Here is a 12,434-nt window from a genome sequence, read left to right as displayed (position 1 = left end):
ATATGCATTTTTAATATGTTTAATTTTTTAGGCGGGGCTACCACTAAGACAAAACATGTTACCGGGTGATGGTGAGATGACATCTTTTTATTATATGTCATTTCAAGAGTATGTATATGGTGAAGGGAAAGCAGTTCCATCCCCAGTACGGGACCATTTTAGGAGACAAGATGAATCTTCGTCTAGTATGTCGTCCAGTGGTCGCTCTCATGGTAGAGGTCGGGGCAGTGGGAAACACAAGCTAGACGAGGTGTTGAAACGGCTACATGCACTGGAGCAGCATGTGTTTATGAACCGACAACCTACAGAGGTTTTTGTTGAAGAAGTGAATAATGACCAATTTTGGAGCGACGTTTTTTATGATGATAGGACAGTGTCACAAAGAAATTATGATGAACAAGTTAGTTACACGCTACACTATTTATTAAATTTTATTAACATATATGAATACCTGTGTTCATATTTTATATTTGAAAATATAAGTTGTGCAAGATGAAGTGATGAATAAAAACAATACAACTGAAAATGTTTTTGGTGATACTCAAGACGACAAGGTTGTTATAGATGTTACCTTTACGATTTTAATAATTACTTTTTAATAAAGTGTCTTTTTTTATTGAGTAAAAAAGTATATTTTTAATGTAGGTGTTGGAGGAGAGGAATGAGTATGCGGGGAACAAATTTGATGATGATGTGTTTGATGTAAATGATTATAGTGAAGTTAAAGAGGTTATTATAGTTACATTAATATAAATATTTTGTTTATTTAGATATTATTGCTTATTAAATTATGTGTATTTCGTTATTAAGTATAAAGTATTATTTTTAATGTAGGAGTGGGAGGAGAGGAATGACAATGCGGGGAACAAATTTGATGATGATGTGCCGGACGAAGACGAACTAATAATAACGGGAAATGTAGATTATTTTCATGATGATGATGATGACAAAGAAGTTACACCCGATAAACCGAGGAGTCAAAAACCATCACAATATTTGTGCCCTCCTTACACCGAGGTATTCGTTTTATTTATAAACTGATGATTTTATGTTTATGTGAATTATATGAAAGATATAGATTTAAACATTTCAATATTGTTTTTAGTTGCACACGACACCGAAGCAAAAAAGAAGAACAAAAAAGAAGGTTGATATGAAATCAACAAGCCCCGTTCCTCCTCCAGTTTTTGGTGTTGCTCATGACTTCTCCATGTTGCGCCTGCAACCTTACGTAGCAGGCGGTGAGAATGTCATCCAAAATTATGTATTGCATTCATATGATGTCCAACATCGTTTGTTTAATTTCGTGTTAGATAGAGATTTTTGGAGCTCATTGTTTGGGCATACACACGACGGATGGTTGGAGTCAGCGGTAAATTAATTGTTAATTAATTCTTTTAAAAGTTAATTGTTTTTTAGTCAATAACAAAAGTATCATGTGTGCAGCATATAACCATTTGGTATCGACTTTTGATGGAGAGACGGTTTGAGAGCGACCGACATACAATAATGCCTCCAAATTTTTTTGTTTCTCATGCTTTGGAAGAAGGACAGGACTGGAGGGCGTTTATGGCTGGTATTGCTACGTACCCCAACTTCATGGTTGCTTGGTGGGATGTTGATACGGTAAACTTAATAGTTTATATTGAAAATAATATCGTTTTTTTGTTATGTTTTTGTATTGTGATGTAAATAAACATAATTTTATTTTCTGATCCTTATACAGGTCTTATTGCCGATTCATTCATCCCCTAATCATTGGCTATTTGGGGAACTACGATTGTCGTCAATGGAAGTGCATATTTATGACAGTCTTGGTAGAGGTGCTTATGAAAAATTCCAATCTGAAGGAATCTTTTGCAAATCTGAACGTCGGGTGGCAAATTATTTGGACAAGATTAAGTATTGGGCCCGGAGGAACATCCCAAGGATTCCATTGAATATGCAATTCATTTATGAAGAAAACGTTCCCCAACAAAGTGGTTATTTGGGAGATTGCGGTGTTTTTCTTTGTATGTTTATGGAGCAATTGGTTTCAGGTCAACCTATACGTGTTCTTATTGACCCAAAGAACGCAGCTTTAGAGTTCCGTCTCCGGATGGCAAAAATTATTTGGGGGTCTTGTCTTGGTCCTATGTAGTTGGATTATATAAATGTATATACAAATTAATGTTGGATTTCATTATTAGTTTATTTTTACAGTTTACTCAACGGACGACAAAAAATATAACGTTACGACAATTACAACAAATTAATGACCTACTAATTACTTAACATTACATACAACATAAGAACGACTACAACATTTGTTTTAACGTTACAAATACAACAATTTATTGACCTAACAACTTCAAAACCATGAAAACAATATTGAAAAGCTTACAACTTGTAAACAAGAACTGCCAAGAACAACACCCAACTACAAACCAACGCTATCTTTAACTTCTTATTTTCTGATCGAAAGAGCTTATTAGAATTAGATACTTTAGCTATTACCATAGAAGATTGGTCCTTCTCTTCATCAACCCAACTAATAAACCCGCATTTTGGTCCCTGTTAAATTTAATATTCACAGTAAGAAAATAAATTTTTGTGATGTAAACACGAGGGTTTAAATTTGAATGACGTTAACAACATGATACCAAATATGGGCAAGCGTAAAACAATCTTCCTGGGTTTTTAGATGTTCCCAAAATCCTAACGATACGTTCTCCTCCGCAATTGCAGTAAGCCATTAGCCTTGTTTTTCTTATAAATAGGAGTTGCTTTGACTGATACAGTTTTCATACTGAGTGACACCCTTTTATAGAAGAAATCATGTTACAGACAAATCTTTTTGACTATGAATTGAACTGGTTTGACTATGAATTCAAAAAGTTGAACTACGAAATCCAGACAAGTACATTCTGTAGTATTGTCTTGTCGGTCAGTGAAATTTGACTATGAAATGAACTGGTTTGACTATGAATTCAAAAAGTTGAACTACGAAATCCAGACAAGTACATTTTGTAGTGTTGTCTTGTCGGTCAGTGAAATTTGACTATGAAATGAACTGGTTTGACTATGAATTCAAAAAGTTGAACTACGAAATCCAGACAAGTACGTTCTGTAGTATTGTCATGTCGGTCAGTGAAATTTGACTATGAAATGAACTGGTTTGACTACGAATTTAAAAGGTTAAACTATGAATTGTGAACATTAGAGATACAATATTTTCTATTTATAATCTCATTTTATTGATATTGCATTTATGTGATGATTGTAGAGCACTTTCATCGGTTTTGAAAATGAGTACTAACATCGGAAGAAGCTTTTCTCAACTACCAATTTTCTTGCATAACCTTCAACGAACAAATCCTAATACCTTCACAGCCATCAAGAAAACCGATACCAACAGCTTTCAATTCTGTTTTGTGGCTTTAGGTTGCGTGGTATAACATACTAATTTTATTGAGTTATATAATATTTCATGGTAATGTATCTCGATTAGTTTTTACTCATCACTAATATGTGTTCGTTTTTATGTAGATTCGTACCTTCCTTAGGTGCATGATACCGCTGATATATGTGGGTTATTTACCCCTTATTGGGAGCTATCTGACAACAATGTACTTCGCAGTGGCTTTAGATGGAAATCATGAACCACTACTCTTAGCAATTGGTTTGGGAACCTTAGAGTGTGAAGAATCATGGAGATGGTTCATGATGAGGTTAAAAGATTGCATAGGTGACGACATAGAGGTTGGTTTCATAAGCAACCTGTGTGATAAAATAGAATTTGGTGTTCATAGTGCCTACCCGGATTCCTATCATGGATATTGTCCTAAAGATATAGCTCGAAAGATACGTGACTGTGTGGGACATAACAGTACGGAAGTTGAATCGTTGTTTTGGAAGTCATGAAATGCATATAGCGTTGATGATTTTTACTTGTGTTTGGAAAGGTTGCAAACTGCATGTAGGAAATCACATTTGTTTTCCTTGCTTAGGAGTCCAATTTACTGGCTTGACGATATTCCGATTTCAAAATGGACACGAGCATTTTTCCCAAAAATACGCTACAATGTTAAATCGATTGACGTCCCTGAAATTTTGCAAATTATATCCAGACGTGAGTTTCCTATAACAACGATAATTGAGTTAATCACCACGTCGATACAATCAAAGTATGCTGAACGGGCCGACGTGGCGGGTAAGGGAGATTGTTTTATTTACTTTTTTTAATGTGTTATTATTTTTATTAAAATATCAAATTTTACAGGGAGGTTTTCTGGTGGGTTGACCCCTTACGTTGAGAGTAAAGTTCAAAAATGTGTCAACAAGTCTTACAATTGGAATGCAAGACGTTTGTATGGGGATACATATCAAGTCGATGACAATTTTGCCACCACCAACGTACAACTTGAACGAAGGGTATGTAGTTGTGGTAAATGGCAAAAAAGCGGTATACCATGTGCCCACGTTATAGCATGTCTAAGAACCTGTACATCTGAATCCATAAACAGATTGGTTGATTATAAGTTCACTAGTTATGTGTATCGACTTGCATATGGATCTGAGTTGGTGAATACTATACCATCACATGTGCATTGGGAAATACCAAATGAAACGGTGGTCCTGTTACCTCCCTCAATGCAGTAGTTATTCATGTAGCACCTTTATATTTTATGTAGTATTATGTATTAGTGTCGTGTTATGTATTAGTTATCCGTGAAACCTGTTTACATTTTATGTCGTATTATGTATTAGTTATTTATGTACCTCATTCATATTTTATGACTTATTATGTATTAGTTATTTAATTTATGTCGTATTATGTATTGGCTATTGAGGAAACAACACACATTAAAAGAAATGGACTTTTATTAAATAGTGACGCCTACAGACATACAACAACAAGCAACTTAAATAACGAAAATCCATTACCATAACCAACATGCATATTAAAAATAAGGGACATTTTTTAAAACATTCCATGCATCTAAGTGGGTAAACTCGCTACCATCATATTCAAAACGGTATAGTTCCAAAGCCACCTGCCGTAGAATGTCTACATCCGTATTTGCATGTTCATTATCCAACTCGTTGTAAATACGTTGAAATTCTTTCACCTTCATTTTCAAATCCAGAAACTTGGCTTTGACATCTTTTCTTCTTCGATATTGACTACGCCCCATTAAATGGTGAAACAAATGACAGACACGAGACCAAAATGATCCAGCACGAACTTGTGGGGGACCCTGTGGAAAATCCTCCTCTACAGTTATAATCCAAGCTTGAACCAAAGCGACCTCCTCTGCGTTCCTCCATGTATGTGGTGAGTCCATAATTGCAGGGAGGGAAGTAATACGAAACAACTACAACGCATATTAAAATCTATTTATAACGACTCCTTCATTTCCTGCTGCAATGGCTTGTCAATTCAAGCAGCAATGTATTGTGTTTTCATTCGACCGGGGATGACTTGTCAACTCGAACAGTGCTCTGTTATGTTATTAGTATAGTACACTGCATTCGTCAGTTAATTTTGACTATGAAATGCAGACATATTAGAAGATTGGACTGCGATTTTGTGTAGAAACTACTATAAATTGACCTTATGTTACATAAATACTTTATTAAATAAACCAATACAGCTGTTCAAATATTGTTTTTTATATTCCACTCTCTTAGTTTCAATCAAAATGAGTTCTATATCATGGAGCAATGAAGAGTTCTTGGTTCTTACACATGCTTATATTCATGTGTACGAGACAAGCAAGTTGAACGATCCAATGTTTTGGACCCGTTTAACCAATATTTTCAATGCTGAAACCAAAGGGCTACAAGAAACGATCATGACGAACTAGACATCTTAGCAAAATGGTATGAAATGAAAACCGAAGTTCTATTATTCAACGATCTTTATACCAAAATTGACGACACCCGTATAAATGCTACTGAGGAGGTTATCTTGGAAGCTGCTAAGGAGGAATACAAGTCATTAAGTAACGGGTTGGAATTCCAGTTTGAAGCCCCTTGGAATATTTTGAAATATATCCCGTTTGTTTAAAATCTATTTTAGTTTATTATTTGAGTACTAGGTTATTTTCATGTACTAGGTTATTTTCATGTATTTCTTATGTATTTCGTATGTATTTCGTTTGTTTAAAATGTATTTTAGTTTATTATGTGAGCAACTCGTATGATTAACTTGAGTTAATAAATGGTCATTGCATTAGTTATCACAATATATTAGAATGCATTAGTAACAAGGATTCCATGAACCATTAAAAACATCACAATAATTACATGAAAAACAACCACATATTACGAACAAAGCATTAACGTAAAACACAAAGTCCATGGGTTATTCTTAACACAAAATAGAGTCGTCTACTTGAAATACTGTTTATCTCTAACAACCTTCCAAACTTCCTCATATTCGAAGTCTCTGCCGTCATGCTGACAGATGTAAAACTCTGTAACAACTTCCAAGAACTCTTCTTCGTCACGATAACGAACATTGTTACGTTTCGCATAACCACATGCTCGATTGAACCATGTCACTTCTTCCTTTACATCCGTCCACTTAGTAACAACATCTGGTTTTTCTCTTTTTTGCCCTTCTCCCATCTCATGGTTAAACAAAGATGTAATGCGACTCCATTCATCACCAATTAGGCAATGCGGGGGAGCAAGTAACGATACACCATCGTTAACACTTAGCCAGCATCGTGTTAGAACTAACACCTCATTTGTCGTCCATGGCCTTTCAGAATTGAAACCAGGTACTTCATTCGAAGAACTTGCTGCATTCAACGACATTTCTAATAATGGGAATTCGTTTCGTTTAGGTGATTCGGGTGTTTGGTTTTTAGATCTTAAACATCTATTTATATAAGTAAATAGACTATGAATTAATACTTTGACTACGAAATGGTTATATTTGGACTACAATTTTCAGCTTTATGCAGTGTTTTGTCATGTCAAACTATAATTTATCTCTTGTCCCTTAAGGGTCCCACTGTTATGTGCAGGTTACTACAGTGACTTGTCATTACTGTCTAGTCATTTCAAAGTTGGACTTGTCATTACTGTCTAGTTTAATACAATATCGACTTTATTATGACTTCATCACACAAAATCGAAATTTGCTCATGCAACGAAGTAGATTGTTATTATTGTGATTCAGTAGACCCTTTTTTTTTACACCACTGAAAAACAGCTTGCTGAGAAGGATGAGCAGTTGATACACATTATGGTAAAAAAGGATCGTTTCGAAGACAAAATGAGAATTAGGGATGACTATATAACAATGGAGAAAGATAAGTACCCGTTGCAGTCCCTGAGTTTAAAAATTACTTACAGATTAGGTTGCAAAAGGATCGTTTGTTGTTTTTTTAAATAACATGTTGTAACTGTTAAAAAAAATCTGCAAACTATATTTTTTAATATAAAGTCTTCACTAATTGATATAATCAACAAACTAAACAAAAATATGAAAGCATAGCAACGTCTTGTAAGATTTAATAAAAATATTACAATACATAATAAGTTAACAACTCGTCATTACTCTTCATTTCAAGGATGTTTTATATCAAAATCAGCGTTATAGGTTTGTGAGCAACTCGCTGAACCACCAATATTAAATGCCATTTCTGCAGTAGAAATTATGTGACGTGCTCCGCTACCGGACGCCCTTCCAGTACAATTATTTCTCGTGTGTCCATTTTGACCACATGTAGAACACTCTTTTATAATTGGACCCTCGCCTTGGGATGGAATGCGGTCTGTGTTTCTTGGCCTGCCTGGCTGACGTTTATCTATTATTGGTGGCTTAACAATCATCAAATCATCGGGGATCTCCCATTCGGATGGCTTTGGCAGAGGGTTTATTAATTCCTCATATGTTTTCCTCAGTGTTTCGGTAAAGTAAGCATTTAATGCATACCTCGAGCAGTCTTTGTAATTGTTCACTGTTAAACATCTTATGACATGACCACAAGGTATCCCATCAAGTTGCCAATGCCTACATGTACATGTCATATGTTTGAAATCAACAATCACATTTTGTGCCCCCTTTTTGACCTCGCATTTCGTATTTGAGATCATGCGAACATCCCATTTGCTAAAACTTTTCTTGTTCTCTTTTACAATTTCATCCGCCCAAGGGGTAAGAATTGTTGTTGCTTCCGCTAAAAAAAGAGCCAAAATGAAGAAGTTAAGATCAATAACATCAAAATTAATAAAACATTAATATTAAAAATTTACTTAATACCTGCAAAGTTACGTCTTTGAAACCACCATTGTTGCATTGTAGCACGAAAAAAATCGATCAACATAAGTATTGGCACCTTACGTGCGTATCTAGATAATGCATTTATAGACTCCGCACTGTTGGACGACATAAGATTGTATCGGTTCCCTTTAAAATGTGATCTGGACCAAGTTTCTGGATCTATACTTTTCAAATACTCCCATACTGGTTCTTTTGTCTTTTTCATAACATCCATGGCGGCATCAAAAGCATCAACTGTGTACGCCCTACACGCCTCCCAAAAAATTCCTTTAACCGTCTTACTCTTGCCGAATCTAGAGACTATGTTGAAATACAAATGGACACCACATATTCCATGATGAGCGTGAGGAAAAATGTTGGCAACGGATGTTGCTATAGATGGAGACGTATCATATATAATTGTAAGCTCCTGCATATTTCCTATGCAATCACGTAGTTTTTAAAAAAACCATGTCCAAGAATCGGTACACTCATTTTTGCATATACCATATGCAACTGGTAATATTTGGTTTTGTCCATCCTTAGTAACTGCAAGTAACAAGGTACCTTTGAACTCGCCCTTTAGGTGAGCTCCATCTACTACTAGGGTCGGTTTACAAAAATTGACAAAAGCGCGTACCTACAATACATTGTATATCTATTCAAATACACCAAAATAAAAATTAAAAAATTAATATAATATGATAATACTAACCGAGCAACCGAGTGCGACGTACAAAAACTCAAAGCGATCATCAACATCTGTTTTAATATGTGTGACAGTACCCGGATTATGTTTGGCCAAGTTGTGACAATACGCCAGAAGTTTGGTAAAAGAATCCTCTTTCGAACCCCTTAACGACAACAATGCATATTGCTTCGCACGCCATGCCTGATGGTATGAGATATTGATATTCAATTGAGCATTCATATCATTAACAATTTCTTTTCCCCGATAAACTCTACTATAGTCTTCAGCCAAAACATCAGCAACATATTCACCCAAAACATATTTGTTTGCTTGTCGATGATTAGGTTGCAACAATGTTGAAGAACATGTGTGTACATCAACAAATTTATTCACTTGGAAAAGTCCATCAGAATTTTTAATTGCTTTTGCTCTTAGTAACCAAGAACAATTTTTCGAAACACACACAGCTTCATACCTTGATTTGGTGGATCTACTTGTCCTCGTCTGGAAACCTTCTCGAAGACATTTTTTTACCAATACACCGCTTTAAAAGTTCTTTGTTCTTAAATATACTCTCACATTGAATCTTTTGAAGATTCATGTCTACCATCTGTGTTGGGATGTCTTCATTAATATCAACTGGCCATGCTGGTACAGGGGGCATACCGTGAAAAAGGTTATCGGGAAACTTAGCTTTAACTTCATCACCCAACTCATCTCTATCGGAATTGCTTTGTAGCTCGCTTATATCTAAACATACATCACCAACATCAACATAATGCCCGTAAACATGATTTTTTTCATTTTTTTGACTTGAATATTTTTTCTTTTTAGTTTTATCTACCACACGCCTATTCATAAGTTTAACTTCTTGTTCGGCAACATCATCACAACGACCACCCACATGATTAAGATATGTACCAACATCATCATCACCAACAGACTTGTAATTCTCAGGTTCCACATAGTGAATAGGTGAATAACTAACATTAACATTTTCAGCAACACTGTGAAACTGAGGTTCACTAGGAGTATTGAAAGTACCTATCGGATCGTTGCTCCCTTTATAACTGCATAAATTACCAACAACCTGGTTTCCAATTTCACTACCCCCATTAACCTCCTCAACTTCGTGAACCACCACAAACACTTTCACAGCCCTTCCTCCAGTACATTTGATTACGTTTATCAACATTCTAACATCCAAGTCTTCAACTATAGCTATATAATAATTTAATTCAGGATGGTGGAAACGAAGACTAATTCTATATTTGTCTAACAAACCAATTTTGCTTCTTACCAAAGATACAAAATCACTATAACTAATATACTCAGAAAATATCAAAGCAAGTTCAGAAATACCTCCCTGTGGATATATGTATTCTAGATTAGTTCCATTAACTTGCCATCTCCCACCGGTTACAAGACAAACCATATATTCAATCATTTTTTGAGCAAATTGTAGAGAGAGTTCATAAACAAATAACAACCAAAATGATATTTTTTCTACAAAACTATTTATATAGCAACCTGATTTCGTAGTCAAAACAAACCATTTCATAGTCAACCTAAAAAAAAAATACAAAAATAACAACGATTTCGCAGATAGAGTCAGAGGATTTCGCAGATGGACCTATTCCATCTGCGAAATTACACCTATATATACAGCAAAATTTTTTAAAAAAAAATATTAAAACCACCTGCGAAAGTACAAGTACCTAAAGCACAATTGTGCTTTAGGTACTTGTACTTTCGCAGATGGGACCTTCTCATCTGCGAAATGGGTGGCCATTTTTGTAATTTCGATTTTTTTTTTTTGCTATTTTTGTAATATCCTTAGTGTAAATGGCTATTTTTGTAAATTTCTCTAAATATAAAATGATTTTTAAACTGCTTAGTACTATTTAAGTACAAACAGTGGATTTCATAGAACAACAGTATTACAGATTCTTATAAAAGTTAACAAACGTTTTTCATTACAGTAAAACAAATAGTTAAACTATAATATGTATAGTTTAGAAAACTTATTCATTGGTTTTAAGGTTCAGAGTACATAACAGACAACAAACAGAGTACATAATGGAAAACAAGCAGAGAACATTTTTCAGAAAACAAACAGAATACTTTACTGAAAACAAACATATAAACTATATTCAATATAGTTTATGAAATTTACTTACAGTGTATTTATTACAAAGTAACTTTTCAATATTCTACGCATAATCATCAATATAACATTTATAAGACAACCTTCATGTACTTTTTTTAAGTACCCAACAAGTCCTGATATTATAACCACAGTCTCCTGGAGGGAGAGCGCGACACTTGTATATAGATCTATATGGAATTGACAATCTCACACCTGACCTGCTAGCTACAGTTAGGCAAGCGTGAATGGGGTGATAAAGGTCCTACCAATTGTGACGCCTGAAGAACGTTGTGTTCAAGCGATCATAGGTCATCTAGTATGGTTATAATAACTTACAATTTGGTATTGAATAAAATGATTAGTGTATAAATAAGTAAACTTCACATAGTTTTATTTAATTATAAGACTATAAACACAATATTTTATATGTACAGTTGGTTATACTAGCCAATTACAAATACATGAGTTGCATAATAATACAAGAACATAAAACTATTCCAGTACAGAGAAAACATACTTTTCATGGTTTTATGAGAACTAAACTACATTTTACTACTTTAGAGTACAATAACTTTCACACATTTTGCTTCCAATATACTACACAGAAAATATAGGATTTTTTAGGTAAAACATGTTTACAATATCAAGGAACAAGAAAACAGATTTCAACTACAAACATACTTATGAACTCACCAACTTAATTGTTGACATTTCTTTTCAAAACTACTTGTATTCTCTAAGGGAAACGGTAAGACAAGTACAACCACAACTTTTGAGAAGACGGAGATCTATAAACTCATGTCTTTTAAACTTGTTCTTTTGGTGTTATATATAATATGTTTTAAACACAGATGTAAAATTATAACTTTGTAAATACAATAGTTGTTGTTGTACTTTGATTACTATTATGCATTGTTGTGATATTGTACATGACGTCCTCTGCCCCCTAACGTTTCCACCGTTCTAGTTTAGGGGTGTAACAAGGTCGGATCATCAATGAAGCAGAAGTTCGTCTTCAATATGGTAAGTTTACACGAACTAACCATTAATCCCTTTTTTATTTGCATTCGCTACGTGAAATCCTACAACCCTGTTCAAGTGTTAATCCGATTTTTTGGCATTTCCTAAATGGGTGAGCATCCGACTATGTTTTGCATACTATTAAACCATGGTGGAAAGTTTACTGATTTTCCTAAAAGGAAGTATGTAAACGGAAAGAGACATTATGTTGAGTTGTTATATATCGAGATTTTCTATGATCACGATAACATGATGGTGAAACTTGGTTATATCGATGAATAACTACATGTGGAGATGTACTATCATTTTCGAAG

The 12,434-nt window shown here is 34.4% G+C and overlaps 1 protein-coding gene and 2 long non-coding RNA genes across 3 annotated transcripts; all 3 read left to right on the top strand.

Annotated features, from left to right (window-relative positions):
* Window positions 1-966: 966 nt before the first annotated feature.
* On the top strand, window positions 967-1,147 carry LOC145015781 (uncharacterized). The gene is made up of 2 exons (XR_013666019.1): window positions 967-1,017; window positions 1,106-1,147. It is a non-coding gene; the product is annotated as an uncharacterized LOC145015781 (long non-coding RNA).
* A 120-nt stretch (window positions 1,148-1,267) lies between these two features.
* On the top strand, window positions 1,268-1,796 carry LOC145014029 (uncharacterized). Its single transcript, XR_013665377.1, has 3 exons — window positions 1,268-1,372; window positions 1,447-1,626; window positions 1,727-1,796. It is a non-coding gene; the product is annotated as an uncharacterized LOC145014029 (long non-coding RNA).
* A 1,351-nt stretch (window positions 1,797-3,147) lies between these two features.
* On the top strand, window positions 3,148-4,641 carry LOC145016319 (uncharacterized). The gene is made up of 5 exons (XM_078974674.1): window positions 3,148-3,176; window positions 3,266-3,431; window positions 3,529-3,884; window positions 3,945-4,192; window positions 4,262-4,641. Exons 1-5 carry the CDS (start codon window positions 3,148-3,150, stop codon window positions 4,639-4,641), a joined length of 1,179 nt encoding a protein of 392 aa, XP_078830800.1.
* The last annotated feature ends 7,793 nt before the right edge of the window (window positions 4,642-12,434 follow it).

The sequence above is a fragment of the Lactuca saligna genome, chromosome 9 (genome assembly GCF_052625555.1).
Source record: "Lactuca saligna cultivar CGN05327 chromosome 9, ASM5262555v1, whole genome shotgun sequence".
NCBI classification, from domain to species: domain Eukaryota; kingdom Viridiplantae; phylum Streptophyta; class Magnoliopsida; order Asterales; family Asteraceae; genus Lactuca; species Lactuca saligna.
Note: the sequence above shows the minus strand (reverse complement) of the source record. Positions and strands in the feature narration are given on the sequence as shown.